General features: G+C 34.2%; 1 protein-coding gene across 4 annotated transcripts in view; it reads right to left on the minus strand.

Moving 5' to 3' along the window:
* The window catches only part of PCDH17 (protocadherin 17), a 101045-nt gene that overhangs the window by 18948 nt on the left and 54108 nt on the right, over positions 1–27989 (minus strand). For 3 of the 4 annotated variants that reach the window (XM_040487412.1, XM_040487413.1, XM_040487411.1), the window contains one exon: positions 1919–2002. The exons of the other annotated variant lie outside the window; for it this stretch is intronic. In XM_040487412.1, coding sequence (XP_040343346.1) covers positions 1919–2002 — 84 coding nt within the window. The remainder of the gene's footprint in view (positions 1–1918; positions 2003–27989) is intronic. 4 annotated transcript variants of the gene reach the window in all.

A 27989-nucleotide genomic window follows, 5' to 3' on the forward strand; every position in this document is an offset into this window, starting at 1 on the left:
ATGTTGATGGAAAATATTCATAAGCTTCACTATCTTAATATTTTAAGTGAAGGCAATATACGTTTTAAAATGACAGCTTCCAATACATCAGGTAACTATCAACAAAGGAATACAACTAAAAAGGCATGCACTCATTTCCTTATATAAGCACCCTTTGTACACATGATGAAAAAATACATTCCCATACCAAATGGAAATGAATGGAAGGAGCCTTGCCTAAGGACAAAAATCCTCTGGAACTATTTAATGGGAATAAAATAAAGACCTAACCCGCCTTACAACAGCTTTTGGGTTTCCTGATGCTCAGTGATAGCTCCCAGAGGACCCAGTGTTTCAAGTTAATAGACAGTCATGGTGAAGCACAGGTGTGCACATGCACACACATGTACATTCACCAGAAGCATGCATGTGCACATGAGCAGAGTGTCAGTGTCAGATTAAGAGAGAGATTTTTAGGGACACATAAAATAATGTGCAGACATTTACATTCTAAAGGCCAAAATGCTTTTTTTTTGCTATAAATTTTACCCTTAAATTTAATTCTTCCATTGAAGTTGAAAATAAGAATTGATAAATAAAACTCTTTTTCCCAATCGATTATAATTTAGTAAGTGTGAAATAACAACTATTTAAGGATGACAAGGATGATTTTATATAGATGTGTCAGTATATGTGTATGTACATGCACTCATGCTGTCAAACTTTCCACCTTACTCCCCCACATTGGAAATAAGTAAAAATTTCCTCACTGCAACACTGTTTGAGGCCTTTTCTTGTATTTTCTCTCCAATTTCCATTCATTTCCATCTAGAAATAATGCAACCTATTCTCTTTTCTTGGCTTGAGTAAAGCAACACAAATAAATATAACAGTAATAGATTACTGTAACATACATGTGTATTTTTCAACCACAGCGACAACTTAATATATTAATTTTCTCCACTGGCTTGTTTCCCTCGTGTAGAGATTAAACTACTGAGAAACCAATGAAATCTCTCAAAAGCATTCAAATGACTCAGACTTGGACTATATACAACCCAGAGTTAGAAGAATATCATGAAATGAGTTAAAATTTCACCTGAGATATGTACTTCTTTCTACTTTCACTTAATCCATCCAGTTATTTCAAATTTCAATGTGTTTTCCTAGATTATGTGAGTCACATGTAGAGCATACTTCCAAATTAAAATATATTGACAAAATTTTATCGAGTTCAGGGGGTTTTAATTTTGAGCTTCACTAGCTGTTGCAATTGACATGAACTTGGTTCTGCCCTGCCTTTAGGAATATGTATTAGGGTGATGTGTACCGCTTTTACAAAGTAATGTGTAAAGAAGCCTTTAATATATTTCCATAAAATAACACATCTAATTTGGAATGTAATTGCCTGTCCAAAGTGAAAGAAGAATTTGTGGACCCAATTTCTCAGGTGAAACAGTTTCTTCTTCAGAACTCAACAGTGATGTACTTTGCTCTATACCAACAACTAACATTCAAGGAAAACCAATCCCCTTCCCCTATATCAGCCCTCTATTCCACCAATTTCTTCCTGAGCATTTCCCTAGCACTAACTCTGAAGTGAAATTTGTACAAGTGGTGATTTTTTACATTAAGCAATTAAGAACTGGACCACTTACACTCATTTAAGAACTATAAATGTGAAAAAAACAAACCCTGATATAAATGAATATGTAGATTCTCTTTTCAACCCTTAACCTTACACAGCTTTTCCTGAAATATTGAAAGTAGCGATGCAAATAAAATAGAATAAATTACTTATTTACTATTCTATTTTCCTTTAAAGGAATAAAGTCTACACATTCTGAATTTATGTGTGGATAGTCTTATGAGTGTCATCATGTAACAAGTAAAATTCGGATCACAGAGAAGAAAGCCAGCAGATGAAGAAATTGCTCACCTGGAGGAAGTAGGTCAACAGACTGAAGTCTAGTTGTGATGGTGTGTAGGGTGAGGATAGCAAAGGAAAGCAAAGTCGGGAATGCTTGAAAAATAAAATATTTTTAGTTAACAAATAGAAAAACCAAATGGGAAAAAAGGGCCAATTGAATCATGAATCCTTCTCTATTGATTGAAATTTTTATATTAAAATCCTTTAGATTGATCATTCCCTAACAGATACGGTCATTTGTATTTCCCCAGGTGCATAAAACTTAGTGTGACTGGAAGAAAATTACTTTGGGGGCGTATTTCCGTTTAGAGGAGATAGAAACAATGCAAAGTAACTATAAGAATGCCTAGGTCAATGGGAAAAATACTCCTGCGATGATGAAGCGTATTGATTTTAGTAATAAGAAATATATATATTTCTGAAACAATTTCAACTCTTTTTTTTATCCAACACATAACCATAAATGTTATTGTTATAAAGCAATGCTGCATTTTGTTTTTATTTTTGTTTTTCTTTTTAAGCACCTCTAACTTGGGCATATATGGATGTGTATAATTGATCAGTTTCTTAGACAAAAAAAGAATGCTTTGTGTGCATCTAAATGCATAGTGAATATATGAAATCAATTGCTATCTAAAAGTCATGCCAAAAAAAAAAAAAAAAGGCCTGTTGGTGAGCAAAGTAGCTTTATTTTTCAAATAGTCTCATTTTCTTATTTCCAACCTTTATTCAACATCTGTTGTTTGCCCCTCCCCTGGAATGTAATTATGCAGGATTCCAATGTAAAACAGGTTGAGTAGTTAATAACAGGCAGCTCAAACATTTTTCCACACTGTTTCCCCCTGCAGATGTTTTCTCTCATTTTTTTTTTTCCTTTTCTCCCCTGGCTTTGTGTTTAATTTGTGTATGTTTCTCTTCTATTCTTCAAGTATATTCCCACAACAGATGGAAACACCTGAAAATAAGTCTGCCTCATGCACATGTTTAAATGATGCCTATTGTGATATTAGCACAGAAAAGAGAATAGAGAATATTGGTTTACAGAAAAAAATAATCTGTAAGTCACCTTGTTACTATGTTCAATTTAAAATTCTGAAGAGATGATCTAGTTTTTTGCCAAAGACATTTGCCAAAGTTTATAGTCTACAACCACCTTCATTTGTTCTTATTTTGTTACCAAGTTCATTTGTCTTTTTTGCATTTGGCACAATTCTCTTAAATTTTCAGTCCTAGCAGAAATTGCACTTTTTTCTACCCACTGACCATTTTACTATGTAAAAGGCACTCTACATTCCCTTGATAATAATTCAAACTCAGCAATCACTATCTAACATATTTTAGATATATTCAAAGTATACCATATATTTTTTAAATAATATTACCAGAGTCATATAAGGTATAGAATCCTTTTGTTCAGAAAAATATATTTAATTGAAATTGGAGGAAAAAAAAAAAGACAGGTATAGGCTGTGCATTGGGTTGGGTATTGACCCCCATATGTCCACCGGGAACATCAGAATATGACCTTATTTGGAAAGAGGGTCCTTGCAAATCTAATTACTTTAGATGAAGTCATACTGGATTAGAGTGGGCCCTGATCCAATGTATGATGTTCTTGTAAGAAAACTGACACAGAGACAGTCGTGTAGAGAAAATGCCATGCGAAGGTGGAAGTAGAGATTGGAGTGTTTTGTCTAGGATTGCTGGCAATGACCAGAAGTAAAGTAGCTAGAGGCAAGGAAAGATCCTCCTCGAGAGCCATTAGAGAGCCCATTCCTGCTTATACCTTGATTTTGGACTTCTGGCCTTCAGAACTGGGAGAGAATAAATTCCTGTCATTTTAGGCCACCTAGTATGGCTCTAGTTATGTCAGCCCTCTGATACTGATTTTAGTATCCAGAAGTGATATGCTGTTGGAACAAATATGTAAATATGTGGAAGTGACTGTGGAACTGGGTAATGGGAATAAGCTGGAAGGGTTTTAATATGCATGGTTTTTAAAAGCCTGGATTGCCTTGAAGAGACTATTGGAAGAAATACAGACATTAAAAAACTTAATTTAATGATTCTCCTCCAAGCTCAGTAAGAAGTAAGGCTAACTATAGAGGAAGTTTCTATCATGTTTGAGGATATATGTGCGGCTTTATCCTCAATAGCAGAATGTAGACAGAAATATGAATGTTAAAGGTGCTTCTCATAAGGTTTCAGGTGGAAATGTTATTGGACACTGGAAGGCAATGTTTGTTATGAAATGGCAGGAAACTTGGCCAAATTGTTGGGTGAAAAGTAGAACTTGTCCTTGATGAATTTGGATATTTAGCTGAAATGCTTTCCAGCAAAGTGTAGTAAGTGTGAGCTGGTTTCTCCTTTCTGACTATAGTAAAATGTGAGAGCAAAGAGATCAACTAAGGAATGAACTTTTAAGCAAAAAGAAACCAACAATTGATTTGGAAAATTCACTATCAAATCGCATTTTCTGGAAACAAGGACAAAGGTGTGGCTGGACAGTCTTTTGCTGTAGTGATTAGGGTGTTATCTATGACTCCAATCAACCATCATAAGAGAAGTCAGGAGTAGAGATAAGGTTACTGAGGAAAGGTCTGTGGAGAACACTCTTGTCTAATGGTGTGGATCCCCTCAACATCCAGAAGTCAAAGTTTTTGAGAATTTTACATCACGCTGCTAACGTGGACTGAAAGAGACAGAGATGAGACAAAATGAAGGAAAAATTACTCTAAAGTACAGCCACAGATACAGGGACCAGGAAGGGTGGGTTACTGCCCCAGAGAGTCAAGAAAGCTTAAAGGAGTGAGCACACAATTACTTTCAGGCCTTAAAACCTAATGGAATTTGCCCCTATGCGTTGCCAACTTCCTTGACTACTAACCCCTTTGTTCCTTCCATTTTCACCCTCTAAGAATAAGAATGTCTACCCTGTGCTTGTTCCATCATTGTATTTTGGAAACAGGTAATTTCTTTTCTAGTGTGATAGGTCTGTGAAAGAAGAGGAAGGTTGCCCAGGAGGGACCATACCCAGATTCTCCCCTACACCTGATTTAGCTGCTGAGATGTGAGACTTTCTTAGTTGATATTTAGATTTGATTTGGGACTTAGAGTCCTGCTATCAAGGTTTGAGATGCGTGGATGATAGCGAGAGGAGGTGGATGGATTTTGTAAATGGGATGCATGTAAATTTGGGGGTTCAAAGGATAGACTGGGTTGAATACTGCTCCTCCACAATTCATGTCCTCATGGAAAATCAGAATGTGACCTTATTTGGAAACAGGGTCTTTGCAGACATAGTTACTTAAGATGAAGTCAGGTAAGTAATATTAGGGTGTTCTAAATCCCATGACTGCTCTCTTCATAAGAAGAGAAACAAGACACAGAGATGGTCATACAAGGGAGAATACCATATGGCCATGGAAGCAGAAATGGGAGTGACATGTCTAGAACTGCTGGCAACCACCAAAAGCTAGGAACAGGCAAAGAAGAATCCTCACCTAGAGCTAGGACAGCATGGCCCGGCTAATACTTTAATTTTGGACTTCTAGCCTCTAGAACTGTGACAGAATAAATCCCTGTGTTTTTTGAAGCCACCCAATTAGTAGTGTTTTGTTACAGCAGACCTAGGAAACAAATACAGATTGTCAAAACAAACAAACAAACAAAACAAAACAAAACAAAACAACAACAAAACCCCCCAAAACCCAAAAAACTTCAAAATATAAAATACCCAGATGGCAAAAAATTGCTATGGTGAATGACATGGGGCAAATAAAAAGCAGATTCTAGAAGAGTAAAACAAGATAGATATGAATGAATTAAAATGTTGTGTTCTGTATTATGGTTCATAAATAAACTAAATTTGGTGTAAGAGATGGGGTCATATGCCAGTAAGATTGAGTATAAGACCTAACTGAAATCATCCAAGAAAAAATATATGTATGCATGTGTGTGTGTAAGATAATTCAATAGTAGCAAATACTTTGAAATAGAGTATTTTCTTTAAATGCCTGCAAATTAATAGCTCCTTGTGCTTATTTTCTAATTTTCTAAGTTTGCTTAACTACTCTCCTCAGTCTCCATTACTTTGATTTTTATGTCTACTAATCACATCTTCAGTACCATATGTAATGCAAACTTTGCTTAAAATTTCCATCTATACTAGTGAGCTCTTGAACAAAATGTGACTTATAACTTAAGCAAAATGCACATATGTACATATACATGCATAAGTGTTGGATTAACAAAAACAAGATAGTCTCATATAAGGAGAAAACATCTCCATATATATAAATATGGCTTCAAATATATGCATGTTTTCAGTTAGAAACTTACTCATCATTACCTGAAGGCATGTATTAATAAATGTTTCCATTTTTATGGGAAGTGAATGCATAAACATTAAAATAGTCAATTTTTATACTTGTTTTATTTTACTTGATTTTTAATTTAAGTGGAAAAAGTATGGCAGAAATATATTTCCCTTAAGAAACATGATACTAAGGGTGCCTGGGTGGCTCAGTCAGTTGAACGTCTGACTCCTGATTTTGGCTCAGGTCATGATCCCAGGGTTGTGGGATCCAGCCCTAAATCGGGTTCTGTGCTGAGTGTAGACATTGCTTAGGATTCTCTCTCTCTCTCTCTCTCTCTCTCTCTCTTCAAACACTAAATCTGCAGGTTGCTGGATTTTGGACTTTTTCTCAGCCTCCAGAACTGTAAAAAATAAATTTCTGTTTATAAACATCCAGTCTATCAAAGCTTGTTAAAATAGCCCAAAAGGACTAAGGTAAGTATTTACAGAGAAAAGATCATTTAATATTAATATACTGGGACATAAAGTACAAAAGAAACACAATGTGTGTGTGTGTGTGTGTGTGTGTACTAAATTAACTTAAAAAGAAATACTTTTGCTAATGATGCATATAACTATTGTAATATACAGTATATTTTGGTGAAATTTAGTATCACATCATGTTTTTTAATGTTAATTTATTTTTGAGATAGACTGGGAGAGCATGAACAGGGAGGTGCAGAAAGACAAGGAGACAGAGAATCCCAAGCAGGTTCTGCACTGTCAGTGCAGAGCCCAATGCTGGATTTGATCCCACAAACTGTGAAATCATGACCTGAGCTGAAACCAACAGTCAAGATGCTTAACTGACTGAGCCAACCAGGCGCCCTCACGAATCCCAGTCTAAAGAGCTCTATCTAGCCTTATGCCCTAGTCTTCTCCCAAAATCATCATACTGAAGAATAGGTTTCAGTCTATGAATTTTGAGAGGAAACAAACATTCAGTCCATAGCAGCACTCCACTGCATGAAGGAAACAAATGCTGTAGGAGGAGAGAAGACTACACGTCAAGTAACTCTACGAAAGAAATGCAACCAGATCTCACAACTGGTCTGTTTTGGAACGACCTAAAAATGAAAAAAAAAAAAAAAAGTGATATATATCAGTATATGTTAGTTATTGAGTATTCATGTGCTCTTTGCAAGTGCAAAGCCTAAGAATCGATCCGAGTTACGCATCTCTCGAAGTGATTGCATCTAATGGTGTGTAAAAACTGACATTAGTATCTTACACATAAATGCAAGAAATGTATCTCTTGCTGTTTTGTTATACTGTTCACAGTAGAATATTTCTTCCATGTTATTTCAGTTTCTTTAAATGAAAAATCAATGCATGCTTTATTGCAGCATAGAAAATTGCTCCCTGTCACTCTGTTCCAAATAATGTCTTCTAAGTACCGTGCCTCCCTCTTAAGTTTCAGTGGGTTCTTGGTAGGGATTTGAGCCACCGAGCTATGCTTTACAATAGCAAAGAGCTATTAAATTAATTTTTCCTTGCTATTTGGCTCTCAATCATTATGCTGACCCAGAAAAAGAATGCAAAATTAAATTTTAAAAACTGATTTATATTATCAGAACTGTAATCAAAAGGAAACAATACTTGATATACTTTGGGTTTTCTACAAAAGTTCAGCTATTATTAGGCTGCTTTAGTGAGCAGATTTTATAATCTGTAATGCTTCCCAAAAAGCCACGAAGGCATTATAGGCCATGTAATCATCATTATCTTTGACGATAGCTAAAGAGAAGAGGGAAATCATTTAATCCATGTTACTTTGATGTCAAAACAAAATGGCACACTGACAGGTACAGGCCGGGTTATGATTCAATTTCAGAGATTACAAACCTATGTAGCTGAATTCTCATTCATTTTAGTTTTGATATCAGAGGACAGGTATCTAAGAATATTAAAACATCCAACTATGTCAGAAGAAAATCTTATCTGAAAAATTTCTCTGTGAATTTCCTTCATTCAACAATAACAATGGCAGTAAAAAGAAAAAGATAAGTCAACATTCTTATTGCGACAGAAAGCAAATATCACTAGAGGGCTATGCAGGCAAAAATACTGAGCTTATATATATTCCACAAGTACAAATGAGTTATATTCTGAAAGTTTACTCCTTGTTCTTACTTTGGAATTCAACATGTATTTTATTGCATTAAAAGGCCATAGTAAAATAGATTCTTAGTTCAGTTTACAAAAACCTGCTTAACTCGCAGGGTGGCCAACTATAGTACTAAGAATACTAATTCTGGCTTTATTTTGAAGTCCTAGCAACAAGGAACAATAAAACATAAGAGGAAGTGGAGGAGGAAGGAGCTGGTTCCCTTCAGCCCAGACACCGGAGGGAGTCCATGAGGATATATGAGTAAGAGTTTGTTTTCTTCCAATCTCCTTTGTTCTCGCTTCTGTGTCTTTCCTCCATTTAACACTCTTTCTTCCACCCCTCAATTTATTAGACGTCCCTTCTTTTCCCAATTGAGAAATATCACATTGTCTGACTGACTCCCTCAATAAGTTTGCTATGCTCCCAAATTACCTAAAGGCTTTTCTTCCCTCAAGAAAACGCTCTTTCACGCCAAGCAGTTCATATCTGGTGTACGTTGTGCATACAAACATGAAAGCGAGCTGATTAAGTTTATCCAAATTCATGAGACTGAATAAACCCCTAATTCTCTCAAAATTTAGAGGAAAACACTGCACGTCTTTTGAACTTTTTAATGGATTTCTTGGCCAAAGAGTCCATGTCCTTGCAAAACTGGTAACATTTACAAAACTAGGTAACGGTCTCATCTGTGAAAACTGATCAAAGTCAACCGGTGACATATAAACACAATTGGGGCGGCACACACAAATGCGCACGGGCACCTGTGTACCCACAGATGCATGCACACTCGTGCAGAGAGACAGAAAGGCCAGTGTCACATGGAGCCTGCCAGCATCCCTAGCCGGCCCTGCTTCTAATAGCTATTTCCTTTTCCCGCTTTCTGAAGGCACAGCCAGCAGCAGGGGTTCAGAATGTGGCAAAGACAATGAGGAAGGGAGAGTGTTCTGCTGTGTATGTGGGTCATTTATAAATCAGACACCGCTTGTCTTGCGACACGCAGCTGCATATCACACTGCAGAGTTCTTTCAGTACTCCAAGGGCGCGGTGCAGGCAATGAGAGGGCAGCCGTGTCCTAGAGTCTTTGACTCTGGCTGTCCGCTCTGGGTGGGCAGTTGAAAATTTCAGTCTTTAAAACTGTATTCCTACAAATGTAAATAATATTTGGCCTACAAACAATAACAATGAAGAAGGCCAGCGATGGAATTTGGCAAACCCCATAGCTGGGTCTGACGTCTCACGCTGTCTGTTCTGGGTCAAACCGCTGAACTTCCGCGTTCCGTCACTTCCTCATCTGCAAAATGGGGCTATCCTCATGGGGCTGTTGTGAAGGTTAAATGAGCACATGCATGCAAAGCACTTAGAACAGTTCACAGAAGCCACTCGGAATGCTGCCATTAAGTTGCAATGCCAGGGCAGTGCCGGCAAGTCCAAGAAAGTACAATACAACTTGTTCACAGACTGAGTGTGAATGTGGAGCCTGTTGGAAGAGAAAGCCACTCATCTTGGGACTCAGTGGTTTAGCATTCCCCAACAAAACATGCCATTATTGCTGTTGCTTTTATTTTCAATATGCTCAGTAGAATACTTCTCACCCCAAATTCAAGCATAAAATGAGTAACATACGTATCTTTTAGGGGCAGTATAAATAACACACAGTTGCAGTGAAAAAGTCATAAATATATGTTTCTTTTCCTCCAGGGCATTTTTGGAATGAATGAAATCAGAACTCCAGAAACACTGAGGTTCTATCTCTATGCTTGGGTATTCAAGATTCACAAAAATAGACGAGGCACATTTTCCTGAAGGATAAAATGACTAGATGGAAAACAATTTAAATCATTACTTCCATGTTAAAACAAATATTATAAAACAGAAAGCAAAATTATGGGTATTTTACAATTAGAACATGAGAATCCAATAACTCGAGCAGTTGTGAGAAGACTCCTATGTATGCATTTACTGTCCTCTGCCTTTAGGGATACTTTGGTGGAAAAATCTAGAAATGCCAGAAAGGTAAAGGACTTCACTTGGGCCGCCCACAAACTAGAAGCATATTGAAGGTTAGAACTCATGTCCCACATCTACCATACAGGTCTTTTTCCACACTCTACTTCTAGAATTTCTTCAAAAAAATCAGGGAGTCAAAAGAGATAAATACAGTGACAGGTAATTTGGTAAACTGGGAAAAGTGTTGTGCTTTTTTTTCCTTTGATTTTTTTAAATTAAAAATTCTTTTTTTCTGCCATATCTTTTTTTTTTTTTTTAACGTTTATTTATTTTTTTGGGACAGAGAGAGACAGAGCATGAATGGGGGAGGGGCAGAGAGAGAGGGAGACACAGAATCAGAAACAGGCTCCAGGCTCTGAGCCATCAGCCCAGAGCCCGACACGGGGCTCGAACTCACGGACCGTGAGATCGTGACCTGGCTGAAGTCGGACGCTTAACCGACTGAGCCACCCAGGCGCCCCTTTTTCTGCCATATCTTAATGGTGGGAGAAAATAATGAGGAAGATTTATTTTTTATTCTTTTTTTTAATATTTTATTTTTAAGTGTTCTCTACATCCATCATGAGGCTTGAACTCACAACCCCAAGATCATTAGTCACATGCTCTAATGCTCTACCAGCTGAGCCAGCCAGGCACCCCATTTGGCCTTCTATTCGTTATTTACATGTGGTTTACTAACATTCAAAGACATGGTGACTCAAAAAAATACATCTTCTTTTATTCTTAATTAAACATTGTGGAAAGAACCTCATTTTCAGAATTACTTGGTCTGAACTTTTCTAAGTCAGTTTCAGGTTTCCATGTATATGACTGTCTACTTACATATAGAATAATAGCTACATTGATACAGTTATTTTATATTTTTTCCAAAGGTAGTTAGAAAATATCAACATAACTGGAAACAAAAGAAAGCAGTATTTACTCCCACAGTCCCACAATCAGGCCTTCTCTTAAATCAAGCATACACTCCAAACTTCTTTCCTTGTAACTATTGTTTATATGCGTACACAGTCTTTGTGTAGTTTAAATCTCAAAGGAAATGTAATTATGTGTGGTAATTTAAGTTTTAGGGATGAGAGGTTTAGAGACCATGCAATAAAATGTCTTTATTTTCCAGGTAAGAAAACTGAAGTTCAGAAGAGCTAGTAGCAAAAAAATAAATAAATAAATAAATAAATAAATAACTCTAATGATCCTGAGTACAGTTCTTTTCCCACATTCTATGTATCTATATATTTTTCTTTTTATGTTGCTTTTCTGTAGTAGTCACCCATAAATAAAAGATGACCACATAACATATTGCCCAAGCAAGGGTATTTTTGAAACTGCTAGGGACCACTATTAATGATTATATCTGGACAACAGGTGTAGACAGAGATTTTCCTGAGGAAACCATGACAAATGATAGTCTACCCAGAAAGGTCAAGGTTAGCATCCTAGGATTTGTTTCTGAAAAGGTCATTTAAGAAATAAAAGACATACAAATTTTATTTAAGATCAACAATCTTAACATTATTTTTCTAGAAACTAATATGAATTTTAATCCTTTAAAACTGGAAAACAATGATATATTTATTGACTGGATTAAAAGATGTTTCGTCTATATACGTAGAAGAATGCAGTAGGAAATATTTACTGCTTTTGTGACAAAAATCGGCACCACCACAAACAAAACTAAGGGAATGTTAGGGAAATCCGTACAGAATATTAAGCTAATCAAAAACCTTTAAACCAAATTAAGAGCTATAAAAAGTAGTAATAAAAATATGCTTTGTAAAAAAGCCTAATAAATACAGCAGCTGGTAAAAAAGTAACATACAAAAATAAAAGAAGAATAAAAAGGCATTAGATCCTTTTTATATAATTGCATTCTACAAGTATATACATTGTCTTGTATATACTTTCATTCTACCCAGCATGAAAATGCAAGTATGCCAAGAGACTGTATGAATTAATCATACAAAACAGAAGGGAGAAATATAATGTGCAAATTTGATGAAGCAAGTCTGGTGGTGCTCACTTGAGTAATCAAAGAATGACAGATCAATAATTAAAATTAGAAAGATAACTGAAAGAGTAGTTTCTTTAAAATTCAGGAAATGGATAGAAAGGAACTTTGACCTCTTTTTTTAATTTGGGGAAGAAATAAGTCAGAGATATGAATTATTTCACACACACACAGACACACACACACAAACTTTAAAAACAGAAATCAATGTAACATAACTAAATATAGACTCTCTAATATCTCTTTTGACACAACATCAATGCCTACAAGGGAATGCACACGTTCCAATAATACACGCCGAAACCATTCAGATGTACCATGGCTAGTAATTATCTAGGACACTAAAAGATCCTGGCAAAAGTTAATCTAATAAATCTGTCATTATCTTTAATACTTCAAATCTGTGCCTTGAGCTAAACAGTTGTCAAAACGGAGCTCTGTTTACATAGAACTGAATCCGAGTGGGAAAATAAAGATGTCAAGGATTTTCTATTTTTTTTCCTTTCAGTTGTTGACAGGAAATGATTAGCTGGTACATTTTATTCTGACTTTCCTCAAGGTGTCAAAGGTCAGTTTTCCCCCTTATAAATATATGCTACATAACGTGAAGGTGACTGCTCATTTGAGTCCTTCACCTCAGAAAACTGGCTTTGGCAGTGTTTAAGTGTTTAAGGCCATTCTACAAGGCAACATTTCTGATTATTATATCTCTGTGACCTGAATGAATCAGCTTCAGAGTGAGAGACAATATGTTGGAATATTTTTCTAAAGGGTCACACTGTTTAATGATATCTGTAAAACAGGTGAATTCATTTCACCACATAGTACTCAAAATTAGGAATTGCAGTAAATTGTTCAAAACACAACATGGTGCTCTTTGGTGTTTTCAGCTTGCTGTTTCTCTGGAAGATTAAGAGAAAGCAGTATGATATTTATAAAACACCAAAGATCAATGTTAGGACTCCGATTTTCCTTCAAAACTGTGACTGTGCATGTAAATGTTCTGTAACGTCAATTTATCTATGAGGTCACTAAGAAAAGTTTGTCCCTAAGAGTATCTCCCAGTAATGGTAATTAAAATAAGCACATGAATGATCATATGCTATTTAAAAAATAAGCACAACAAACAAACAAATAACTCCAAAATCCCTCTCCTCCTTCTATATGTATCCTTTTATATATTCTTTCCATATATATATATATATACACATATATATATACACACACACATATATATACATACATATATATATACACACACACACAAAAGTGCAATATATATATTATATATACTATATATATATATATATAATACATATACACACACACACACAAGTGCAATCAATTCAGAACATTTTATAGGTCAATGATGTCACAAAATACATCAGATCAAGATAAAAATCCACCTGCTGAAATCTCTGTGTACACTGTTAACATCAAAATATACATTTTACTGGGGTTCCTGAGAGGCTCAGTCAGTTAAGTGACTGACTCCTGATTTTGGCTCAGGTCATGATCTAGCAGTTTGTGAGTTCAAGTCCCACGTCAGGCTCTGTGCTGACAGTGTGGTGCCTGCTTGGGATTCTCTCTCCTCCCTCTGTCTCTACCTCCCTCCCTGCCCTTCCTCAGTGCCCTCTCTCTCTCTCTTTCAAAAACAAAATCAGCTTTAAATATATACCTATATATACATTTTACTTCTTAATCAAGATTATGGATATTCACTGTCCTAGAATTTATATGCTCCACTGTTATGACTTGATTATCCATGGAAGAAACTGAAGCATATCTGAAATGCTAATGTGTTTTAATATATTTGAAAGATTGATGGTGAGGTAAGTAGAATTATGATTTATTTGTTTTCATGTAACAAAGATAAATTCATTTAATGTGCAATATGCCAGACTTATAGTCTTGGTTCCATTTTGTTTCCAACTTTCTTGGTAGCCTTAAAAAAAGCCACTTTTGTTTTGAGCTGTAGGATAAGGATGCTAAACACATAGACTGTGTTTTATTTCATTATTAGTATTATATGATCTTGAAAAAACATTCTAGAATATTCTAGATAGAATATAGAGAATATATAAAGACAGTCATTTTTATTCAAGAGGTGTGATTTGGTAACAAGTGCTTCACAGTTCACTTTTGGTAGAAATGTGTTTATAATAAATAGCAGATAATATGGTAACAGAGCTATTCATGTTAGATACAGGAGACACTTGGCTTCTTAACAACATTTTCCACATTTTGCTTTTTTTGGCAAAATCTTTGCATTTTTTTCTATATGAGTTGTATATAGTATATGTTATATTAACATAAATCAGAAGATAGCTTACAAAACTAATTATCTCATCAGGAATAAAGAAAGTCATCTTAGATTTCTAGCATGAAATACTCATGCAAAAATTTGCTAAATTGCTTTTCTCCAACATGGCTACTCTGTATAAAAAGAATTGTATTTTATGAATAAATAGGAAATACTCTGCATAGCCATGAAAGTCTAGAAAGAGTGGGAAAACAACCTGAATTCACAGGTTTTCAGCTTAATGAAAACAAGCTCAATGGAGAGAGGGGTATTTGAAAATATGAGCAGGTGCCTAAATGAACAGAAGATTGCCTTCATAAAAAATGGATCTTCCACTGTAAAAAAAACAAAAAACAAAAAAAAGCAGATGATTGCTCTAAAAAAGTAAAGTTTTAATAATGAATAAATAAATAAAGGATAAAAGACCAAAAAAAAAAAAATCCCACAAATGATTCCACTTGATGTAAGTATTTCCTAACGATTTAAGTCTACTTTAAAAAAAATGAGAATTATTTAAAACAAATCAAGGGGGCAATTATCAGTTTGTTGAGAGTATGTCAATCAATTATGGACGTGGGAGGAATTTAAGCAGATGAGAGCACTGCCACCCTTCATATTTGACTCCTTTCTTCTACTAACACACATAAAAACTTCAGCAGTTTCACTGCCATTTAGAAGGAAAATGGTTTTTTCCTCATTGTGAATTTCAATTTATAATTCTTTTCTAATCTCTATTGTTAATGCTTAAAATGTGTAAAATCTTATACCTTGCTTAAAAAAAAAAAAGAACCACTAACTGCTTTTACCCAATGGAAATGACAAAAATAAATTTAAATCTCACTATTAATGCTTTGAAAAATGTAATATATCTTACTGGATACAGTTTAAGACAGTGCAAAGAACTGATTCTAAGACATTTAAAACAGTCCAATTATTTTCCTTATTTTTTTGTTTGCAAAAAATTATTTATTTTGTTAAAATAATCTATTTGAAGCAACATTGACATTTTCTAATGATATTCTATTTTAACATGTTCTTCTATTCATATAATATGATATTCTTTCTTAAAGTGTCAGGGCTAAATAAATTAGTTTATGTGAAATTTTAAATCCACTCATAAAAATTAACAAAATAAGAAGGATTTAGCTGTCTAAAACTGAGGATTTAAATAATTTTATACCAAGTGCAGTTTCCTTTTTGTATTCTAGAATGAAATAATATTTTCATAAAATGTTGTCTGTTGAAAGTTAAAAATACGGGTTTAGAAAACCCAGGTAATAGTTACAAATAAATATAATTTTATCAACCATCTCTTCTTATTGCTAATAGAACTGTTACAATATCATATATGTATAGAGTTTACAAACTCTATTCACATATATCAATACATTTGAGTTTCATCTCTAAAGAAGATAGGTCATTGTTATTTTTTCAAAAGGGTCCCGAATTTCACAGTTAAAAGAACAAGTGGCAAAACTAAATCAGAATCTAGGTTTTCTTCCCTCCTATTTACTGCTACATGAAACAACATATCCTGAGGAGACTTAAAGTATAAGAATAATTGCAGAGCTATAATCTCTTTTTTAGTAATGTGGAAATAACATCTAAATTACAAAATTACAGGTTGTTTTTTTTTTAATTTTTTTTAACGTTTATTTATTTTTGAGACAGAGAGAGACAGAGCACAAGCGGGGGAGGGTGAGAGAGAGGGAGACACAGAATCTGAAACAGGCTCCAGGCTCTGAGCTGTCAGCACAGAGCCCGACGCGGGGCTCAAACTCACGGATCGAGAGATCATGACCTGAGCTGAAGTCGGACGTTCAACCAACTGAGCCACCCAGGCGCCCCTGTTTGTTTTTATCTGTGAGGACATCGATGATATATGTAAAGAGTTCAATACACAGCAGAGATGTGATAACTGGCAAAGAGGTATTCTACTGTATCGGTCCATAATTCTTAAATTTTGCCCAATTTTCCTATCCAAAATTAACTTTACTTCAGAAAAGCATAGTTTGAGGGAAAGGAATGATAATCAGCAGGCCATAACTTAAAAATGGGCTGTTTTTTAGTACAATGTTTGGAGTAAATACAACTCCCCCTTAAAGACATAATTTATCTTTAGAAACCAGTCATTTCCCTTCCTTCTTGCTCTCCCTCATTCCTCCCTCCTTCCTTCCTTCCCTTTTCCTTCCTTCCTTGCTTCCTTGCTTCCTTCCTTCCTTCCGCTTCACCCTTTCTTTCTTTTCTTTCCCTTCCTCCTTCTCTTTCTCTTTCTTTCTTTCTTTCTTTCTTTCTTTCTTTCTTTCTTTCTTTTTCTTTCTCATTTGTAATCTTACCTTTATCTTGTATGTTCGTTATATGACAAACTTGTTTCTAGCATCATCCCCAAAACAAGTCGTTAAGCTAGCACTGATAGTAAGACGCAAAAACTTACAAACGAAACATGATCATGCCCCTTCTTTTTGAGAATTACTTGACTTTTTAAGATGAAATTATCAACATGCTTGGAGCCATCGTTTTATACCAGATACCCCACAACACAGAAAAGGCAACTCAACGTTCTCTTTTCCATATATGCAATTTTAACTTATTTAGAAGAGAAAAACATAGTTAATTTCATTTCTTGCAGGCATTAAGAGACTGCCTTAAAAATTATATTCAATTGGATAATTGAGGCTTTCACTTCCTGGAACAAAAGTGTGTCCTACTTAGCAGGTATGCTGAGCAGCAATCAACTGGTTAATAACATACAAAACGCTAAAGTCTATATAGCACAAAGGCCAATATCTTTCTACTCCTCATCAGGGAATTATAGAAACATCCTGACCCAGCTCTCTGGACACACAGGAGTTGCCATCCTGATTCAGATCCTTGATTAATATACTCTAGAATGATACATCTGGCAATGGCCTACATAGGATCTCTCTGAGGACTAGGGAAAAAATAGACTCTATTAAAATGGAACAATTATACTACCCTATACTGTGACTGTGTTTCAGTTCACAGCAAAACAAAATGAAAACAAAAAGGTTAAAAATTTTTAAATAATCAAATGATGATCTCAGGAGACTTTAGGATAACGTAAAAAGAAGATAAATTTTACCTCTGTATGGTTTATTTTAGAGACTAAAACTACTGCTTAGCGTGTTTATTCAACAATAAATAAATTCACACAGACTTCATTCTGAAGGTTAAAAATTTGCTTCTAACTTCTGAATTAGCTAATGCTTCATGACACTTTTCTTAATACAGCATATTCAGTTCCACAGGACGTCCCTGCATGTAAGACGAAGACTGACACCAGGATAGTCCTTCATTCTCCTAGAAACCTTGTCATATTCATCACTTTTTGGACTCTAACAATTGCTTTCTATGATGGTAAGTATGTAAGGCTTGCTGACATAATTTTACAGATAAAAAAAATAGTAGCTATTATACTGTAGGAGTTACATTGTGCTCCACAAATATTGTGGAGAGAACCCTTCTCCAACAGGCATTTTTCTTTTTTCTTTTTTTATTTTTTTTTAACGGTTATTTATTTTTGAGAGACAGAGACAGAGTGCGAGTGGGGGAGGGGCAGAAAGATAAGGAGACACAGAATCCAAAGCAGGCTCCAGGCTCTGAGCTGTCAGCACAGAGCCTGACACGGGGCTCAAACCCACAAACCAGGAGATCATGACCTGAGCTTAAATCGGACTCTTAACCGACTGAGCCACCCAGGAGCCCCTCCAGCAGGCATTGTTAACAATGAACACCTTTGGCTGAGAAAATTATAACATAAAGAGTCATACACTTTGACTGGTTTACCTAATTCTAGCTTTTACAAAGTTAATAACTGAGTCAAGATTTGAAACATCAAGGCAGGATTGATTTCACTTTCACCTAACTTGACCCAGAAAATAAATACATAAAACTTGACAATGAAATATCCAAGATGTGTTGTTATCAATTATTTGGACCTGATATGCCATTCTTTATGTAGATCGACTAAAAATATACTTCACTTTATGAAGCTACAGTTTATAAATTGGAAGATTCTTACAAACTACTTTGACTTTAATTGGTCTCTGAAGACAGAGCTTAAATTGATATAAAAGAATATAGAATATGAAACTGTAAAAACAATTTTAATAGGTTTTTAGAATTCCTTCTTAAATCAGGGATTTATAAAACCATGTTCTTCTTTATTTTGCAATATGTATACCATCCAGAGACAATAGAAGATCATAAAATGAAAGAAAAGTAGCATAAAAAGCCTTATAAAATTAAGAAAACAATTATTTAACATATGTGAAGTGCTGTGTAATAATTTAATCCTTCTTATAAAAGATATTTCTGAGTAGTTCAAAATTAAAAATTAAACAATAATCAATGTTAAATTACTTTATCACCACCATACTATTTGAAATAATAAGATCCAAATGATTTTGCAAAATTTAATTCACCACTGCCAAATAAAATATATAGGGTCTACCTCTCCTCTGATCAAACCACAATTCCTCTAATAAGGTCAAACTTAATATACGAAAGAACAATGCAAATTTTTTAGTAGGCCTGAATTTGAAACTTAGAGTATTATTTGAGAAAATATATTCTGTGTCCTAAATGATAGATAGGCTTAATGAAAGTGAATATATTAGGTTCCAGAAAAAATTTTTTTTTTCCTTAAGTGCTATTTTAATTCACAATGAGTTTATCACATTGAAGCAGAAAAAAGTGTCGATCTGTGTTCGAGTGTTCACTTGCTCCTTACTTAACAGCAGGAGCTTCCCTGGAATTTGAAAATTGTGGAAATACCTTAAAGAGGAAGTACGGACAACAGTCACATCCCTTGAAATGAAGAGTTAGGAGTGATGACCTCCAATCCAAGCTATGTCATGGGTTTCTTTTTGGCTACGGGAAAGCTGAGAAATTCCATTGCCTCTATTTCTTTAACTGAAAAAATCTTTAAACCTCTTAAGAGTTTATTTATTAGAGAAATGGACATGGAATGCTTTGATTATAAACAAGTTCAAGTAAATATAAAATCAGATATTATATCATATAAATCATCTTACTGCTGAGCATGAACATTCCTACATACATGTTTGTTTTTCTTAATTGGAATGGTAATTTGGAAAATGAGATTTACTTTTATAAAATGAGCTGGAAAAATTAAACAAGCACTTTTTTCCTCTCCTTTGAAAGGGGCAGCATGAACAGGAGATAAAGAGAAACAAAGAAACGAGAAAAGTACTAACCTAGAATAAGTGAATGTGAAAATACAAGTTAATTTGTGTTCTTCCCTTCTGCTCCAGATTATATTAGTTCATCGAGCATTGCCACTTTTAGAGCTGCATTCTTATAAGTGGATATGAAATGCATACAGCATTTTAGAATTCCCAGATGTAACTCTTTTATATTAAATAAAATATTTAAATTCCTATAGAAGAAACCAGCTGAACTAGTTTATAGCACATCTTAACTCATTTTAATAAAAGGCTTTCAAAGTTTTATTTCATTGTAAATAAGATTGCCAAATATCAGCCGGGTTAACTTCAAAACCTATTACAAAAGTAAAAGTAAACTAATCCAGATAAAATTAAAATTGATAAATGAAGAAAGTAGCTAGTTAAAGTAACAGTCAATCCTTGTATAGAAATGAAAGCTGGCAGTATGCTTCCTGGGCATGGCTGAGAAATGGAGAATTTCTCATTTATTTATCCATAAAATTGCAGACAATTTAATAATAAGCATAGAACTGTTATTCAAAGCATGAAAATGCTAAATATCAATGTCTGGATACCAGAAAATAGAGGATGAAAAGAAATAGTAACAGAAATTTTTATCAGTCTGCACCATGAAATATTATCAAGTTGAAATTATCTTCCTGAATTTTATAAGCCTTTTAACTTCCTGTTCTCACTGGCATTTATTAAACCATAAGTCACCTTAAATTGGTTTACTTGTATTAAAATTTAATAAGCTTCAGTATACATTCAAAATAGAAAGCCATAGTCTGATATGCCTTTAATTTCAAAATAAATACCTTTGTTGGTTGGCATAATATTAATATGTTCATTGATTTAGGGGAAGGTAAAATATGTAAGGACAATACACTTTCCCTTTGGTAGCAACTAAAATTATTTTAGATAAGCTGTTTTACCTATGAATTAAATTTTAAATGATTTTCTTTCTCATGGATTCTCTTTCAAACTAAACATTTCCACTTGTAAATACATAAGGGAGATGAGTAAAGTGATTTGTAAAGTTATTAAACTTTTAACTGATACATGTACACACTACCTCTATGAGAAACAAAAATAGCTTGCATTCTTTTTATTTTTTTTTTTATTTTTTTTTCAACGTTTATTTATTTTTGGGACAGAGAGACACAGAGCATGAACAGGGGAGGGGCAGAGAGAGAGAGGGAGACACAGAATCGGAAACAGGCTCCAGGCTCCGAGCCATCAGCCCAGAGCCCGACGCGGGGCTCGAACTCCCGGACCGCGATATCGTGACCTGGCTGAAGTCTGACGCTTAACCGACTGCGCCACCCAGGCGCCCCAGCATTCTTTTTAAAAATTAAAATGCAAAAATAAAACCTTTAACATTAAAAAATAATCACACAGGAGCCAAGTACACCAATATTAATTTTTATGTTTCACTTTTGAATCTCTCCATTGTTCTTATATTTCAGTTTTCCTGCACAATCACTGTTTATCTTATTATATTAAAAACTCCTATATAGTAAGAGAACCACAGGCTGATTTGCCTCAAAGAAAATATTAAAAGTGTCCCTTTCACTCTAAAATATGAGCCATTTTGTATAATAAATCATATGGTCATCCTACTAAATTCTGTAAGTGGTGTTAAGGTGGTTATGAGTCAATGAGTGAATGAAGTTAAAATAAGCAAAATGCTTGTTTCGGTTCTCTATTTTTTTATTTAATAGAATTTTGGCTAACATAATTAAATGTTTATCTATAATTTCTTCATAATCAATTTTGGGAAACACTTTTGACTAATGAATTGGTAAACAGTTACCAAAGAATTAGTAACTTATTATTGAACAAGTGCAATTATTATTTGAACAAGTGCAAATAAAAAAAAAAAAACTATATTGCAGACATTTTTCAGAAGATATAATTTTTAACTCAAATGCATGTAACTTAAAAGGCTGCAAAGTGATTCTGCCAAAATGTTGATGCTGCATTTAAAAATCACAAGGGATACCATTTTCAAAGGTTATACAGTTATACTGTCAAATGAAGGGCATACAATATAGCTAGTTAGAGTAATGCAATTAGTGAACATGCTGTGGTTAGATTATTTTGAAAATTGTACCTGGCACAAAGTAAAGACTACACAATTTACACATCACACATCATCAAACATAAATGATACTATAAAGGATTTGTAATATGGCTCATGCATTGAATTGTTTCTTTTTTACCCATGAGAATTTTCAGTTTTATTCAGAAGTCATATTCTCTGATCCTAGCTACATACAAAATATATTATTTCACCTACTAAAAATTCAAGATTTTGCTCATTTCTGTCTTTTCCATTCAGTTTATGTTGCATAATTTGATAAAACAAGGTATATTTCTGAGTGAGTTATTGTGGTAATAATTTTAGGTTTTCTAAACCACTGTATCTAAAACCTGAACTCTCTTACTTTGTTACATGATATCTTTACATTCTAATTGAATAAAAAATCTTTGAGCACAATCTTGTAAACACTTTATTGCATTAAACTGATAATTATAGTATTTCTTAAAACTATTTGTGAAAACATTTTTGCACAAATAATGGCAATAATATAATAAAAACCAAGAATGAATATGGTTAGGGTGCTGGTCTGAAGATTAGAATTATTTTTCATATATGATTTCTGAAACCTAATTAAGTATGAAACATGCAAAACTAATTATATTTCCTTTTTAAGAATATTCCCTTTATGGATAGTTTATGGCTAGTTTTCTATGTGAAAAATTTAAGGAATACATAGCCTGTCAATTTTTTAAAATTCCTATGGGATCTGTATGTCTTCTTTGAAAAAAAAAATGTCTATTTGCAACAACGTGGATGGAGCTAGAGAGTATTATGCTAAGCGAAGTAAGTCAGAGAAAGACAAATACCATATGATTTCACTCATATGTGGAATTAAGAAAATAAAACAAATGAGCAAATTGGAAAAAAGAGAGAAACCAAGAAATAGACTCTTTTTAAGTAAGCTCTACACCCAGTATGGGGCTTGAACTCATGACCCTGAGATCAAGAGTCGCAAGTTCTACCAACTGAGCTAACAAGGCACCCCCCAAGAAACAGACTTTTAACCACAGAGAACAAACTGATGGTTACCAGAGGGGAGGAGGGTATGGGGATGAGCTAAATAGGTGATGGGGATTAAGGAGTGCACTTGTGATGAGCACCGGCTATTGTATGAAGAATTGAATCACTATATTGTACACCTGAAACTAACATTACACTGTATGTTAACTAACTGGAATTTAAATAAAAGCTTCAAAAAATAAAATTCTTATGGAAGTTTAGTTTTTATGAGGAACTTTTAAAAAATGCTCTTTGAAACATTAGTAATTCTGCTTCTAGGATAAATTCTTAGAGAAATAATAAGATATATTATTGTAAATTTAAAAGTACATTATTTGTAAGAGTAATTAAAATAGCCTATTATTTAGAAAAGTAATTTTGAAGTGTATGTATATGTGTATTATAATTAATTTTACCCAAGTAGAGGCTTGCTTCAATAAAGAATTGCTCAACCACAGTTTTGAATATTGAGTTGAATGCAACTAATGGTTTTGAAGATTTAGGGATCAGGGATTTGCTCAAGATATAATGCTAAGTGTCAAGGGAAATGCACAAATTATATATTTGGGATGAATCCAATTGAGATACATATGTGTGTATACACACATGTAGGTGCACACACACATACACACACAATACATTCAAAGACACTAAAGAAACACAAATATGTTTACAAAGGTTGTCTTCAGGGAAGTTTGATTATAATTTAGAATTCCCACAGAGTTGGATATTTTAATGTAAGAGATCCCAATTTAAATGATTCTTTGAGTAAACAGACCATAAGCATCATCAGTAAGATAATTAACTAGAAATTGTGTCCTTTCCATCTTCTATGACTATATGGTGCTATACTATTTATCTACCCCTTCTCTCTTCTTTAACGCCTCCTTCTACCTCAAACTCACTTCCAATCTTGACTTTGTGCTTTTTATTCAATATGCCAGATAAGCAGGGACTGTACTGGTGTTTCACTGCTTACAACTCTCTTCCCCATAGAACAATCAGTCTGTACTTCCTCACTACCTTCATGGCTCTCCTCCCTCATGACATTTATATGTTGACTAGAATGTGTGTTCTTGATGAATGCTCCTGTCTTCCCTTTCTACAATATATCTGGCTTAGTGTAGATATTTCATGAAAAATTATTAAGTGAATGAACGTTATTGCCCAGAAATATTATTCATTATTAATAGATCATCATCATCATCCTTATTATTAGCCACAACAGGACTGCTGATAATTTGGGACTTCACAAATGAATTATCTTTCAATGAAATCTTAGTTATTGATATTACATATATAGAATGAATCATATTTCTATACTGAGAAAATAATTGATGGAATTTGAATAGAGGCTACAAAATCAATCTTACAATGTCAAAAGTTTTCAGTCTATCTATCTATCTATCTATCATCTATCTATTTATCATCTATATATCTTATCTCTACAGCATTATAAAGTGCTAAGGCATGTTAGAGATAATCTAGTTTGGTCCTTTCATATACAGGTAAGGCATTAAAAACACCCACCAAGTTAAAGTCATAGTAAAAGACAAAGTATGCAACTGGTATTATTACTGAGCCAATACCACAAATGAATGTACTAATTCCAGATCTAACATTCATTACAATGATATAAAAAATTTCAAGTCTTCTGTGTATTTGATGCTACATTAAATCAACTGTATATAATATATAGCATTTCTACAAATATTCATGCAACCATGGCTGAAACTTAAATGTCAGTAGGCGTTTGTGAAAAATCAAAAACAAAAACAAATCTTGTATTAAAGGGAGAGATCAGCTTCAGATATAATAATCACTAACCTTGCTTTTTTCTGACCAAAAAATAAAACACAATACAAACTGTATTAGTATGTGCTGATTAGTATAAAATAGAAATTGTGTTATACTTGCTATACAGAAGCCCAATTTTTCCTAAAGAATGTTTAAATGCAGTGTCTAACGATCCAAAGAGAAAAGCCTATGACCTCTAAAGACTTCAGAGAAAATGGATTGGAGATACAGGGATTATTGTATTCAGCTTTTTTCAGCAGAGAAAAAATTTCCAAAGATGTTTGTACCTCATTGCAGTAAGGGTAATCTCAATGAACGGTCACCCTCTCCACGCCTTATCCTGACCAAAATACTCTCACAGGATTCTAACCATGCTGAAAATATTGTACCTCCTGGGAAAAAATAAATCTATCATGTTCCAGGACTTCACTCCCCTAAGGAAGCTTCCTCCTCCTGTCAGCCTTAGACAACAATGACAGTGGAATATGAGAGAAGAGTTCATCAAAAGAGAGTTTGTGGTATCTGTCCTGGAGTCTGACAAAAATTCCAATATCATTTTCTGGTATCCACGGTCAACTTGGTGGTCAAATATATATACATCTTCATTTTAATCACAAAAATATAGACCACACTTTACTGAATCCAATGAAAGCACTGTACAGATCAACAATAAATGTGAATTCCCTCTCCCTGACCCAGAGAACTATTTCAAACTATTCTTTTGATGATGCAATGTTAGATTTTTTTTTAATGAAAAAAATGTTTTCTTTAATAAGAATAACCCTAAAGAGCCGGTCACAAGTATAAAATGAAAATTTGAGTCCAATTGAGATTGTGTTTAATCTAATAGTTATTTCTAATTTGAACACTTCAAATTGCCTATAAAAACATTCTTAGGAACCTCCATTGACTTCCAGGGTAACTGTTCCACACAATGGGAACAAATTCAGGTCTCTTTCTCTCATTACTAGTGTTTTGTGGGTCACTTTCAAATTTGATAATTTCAATCATTTACCCTTCTTTAAAAGTTTCAGAAGTAATTTATTTTGCACTTGTGAGATATGGAACATAAAATTACTTTTAATAATCAAGAGTAGAAATGTAAATGAGAATAAAATAAAAGTTAACTACCTAAAATTTCATTTTATCAAGTGAATTTGGAATTGTAGCCATGTGCCATTTTTAGACTTCTATTAAAACCATTAATTAATATTCTGAATACATATTAGAGATTACTGATTAAGTGATAGCCTGGCAGCTAGAAATTTTCCCATTTTACTCCTGATTCTTAGTTTGTGCATTCAGACTATGACTCACTGGGCACTTAATTTCAAATAAGAATACAATCATCATAACAAAAATTGTGAAACAGACCACAGTGACATTCTAGGCTCAAAAATTCCAAACATTCCTTGTTCACTATTCAAAGAGGCTTCAAATTATTTAAACACAGGACATTCCTGGAAGAAATGATTAAACTTTCATTAAGCTTTCAAACTCAAATGTACCTTCTTTTACCCTGCCTAATACCATCAGCAACCAGTTTCTAAGTCTAAAATTATGTTACTTTCCTATCCTATATCCAGTTTATTATGCTATAAACCTCTTTTCTGAATCACCCACATTGCATTTCTCTGATAGACTTCATATCCAATAAATTGCCAAATACTGTTACTTTATTTGTACTGTGTCAAACCTGTATGTTTCCATTCACACCGACTGGTCTTTACCACTTTGTATGAAAGTTAGTGAACCAGATTGGTCTCCTTGAAGCCAACTTTACCTCTCTACAATCTGTGCTGTCACACGGAAAGTTTCCCTAAGTAGCTGTATTACTTTGGTTATTCTCCTACCCATACATTTTTAATGGTTTCTACTGATCGTTAAAAATGCCCAATTCTTATGTTAACATCAAATGTTCTGCACAATTTTGTCTCATTTTTTTCTACATTTAATAATGTTTTAGATAAACTTTTAAATTTTAGAATAGTTTTGTTTTTTTAATGTTTGTTTATTTAGAAAGAGCATGCACGGTATGCATGTGCAAGTGGGGGAGGGGGGGAGAGAGAGAGAGAGACAGACAGACAGACAGAATCCCAAGCAGGCTCCGTGCTGTCAGAGTAGAGCCCGAGGCAGAGCTTGAACTCACGAACCATGAGTTCATGACCTGAGCTGAAATCGAGAGTTGGACACTTAACTATCTGAGCCATTCAGGTGCCTGAGAATAATTTTAAATTTACAGAAAAATTGATACTACAGAGAGCTCCATGAATCTCACACCCAACTGGCCCTATCGTTAACATCTAATATTCATATAGTACATTTGTCACAATTAATGAACCATTACTTATACATTATTGTTAACTAAAGTTCATACTATATTCAAATCTCCTTAGTTTTCACTGTATGTCCTTATTCTGTTCAAGAATTCCATGCAGGATATAGTTCGTCAATAATTTTATCTATAGGAGAGGGATGAAAATTCCATCCTACAACTTTCACAGCTGCAGATAAGATAAATTTTACTCTACCCAATTTTTAATTTTTTTTTTCAACGTTTATTTATTTTTGGGACAGAGAGAGACAGAGCATGAACGGGGGAGGGGCAGAGAGGAAGACACAGAATCGGAGGCAGGCTCCAGGCTCTGAGCCATCAGCCCAGAGCCTGACGCGGGGCTCGAACTCACGGAGCGCGAGATCGTGACCTGGCTGAAGTCAGACGCTTAACCGACTGCGCCACCCAGGCGCTCCCTCTACCCAATTTTTAAAGTCAACTCTTATGTGTATGCTGATTTCACATGGTAGATCTAAGGTGTGTTTTTCAGACTAATATGCTTCAATAACAAAAAATCAAAATGGATGTTCCAAGAGTTTTGAATGATACAAATACTTACTGGGGTAAACTACTAGAGATCAGGACTTACATTTATTTTGTGCATAATTTTACTGCTTAGTGCCTTATACAGTGTCTGGCACAAGTAAATGATGAGTCATCTATTGCAACTATATTTGAGAAGATAAAAGAGAATGTGTGTCACTGTGAAACATCAGTAATGCTTTATACATCAGTATAATTATTATTAAGCAGATTTTTTACCTTTTGCAATATTTTTAACAGATATTGCACATTAAGAGCACAAACATAATTATAAGGGGATGCTTATAGTATCAAGGGAACAAACT

The sequence above is a fragment of the Herpailurus yagouaroundi genome, unplaced genomic scaffold, assembly GCF_014898765.1.
Source record: "Herpailurus yagouaroundi ecotype Mexico unplaced genomic scaffold, PumYag 164, whole genome shotgun sequence".
In the NCBI taxonomy this organism is placed as follows: Eukaryota; Metazoa; Chordata; class Mammalia; order Carnivora; family Felidae; genus Herpailurus; species Herpailurus yagouaroundi.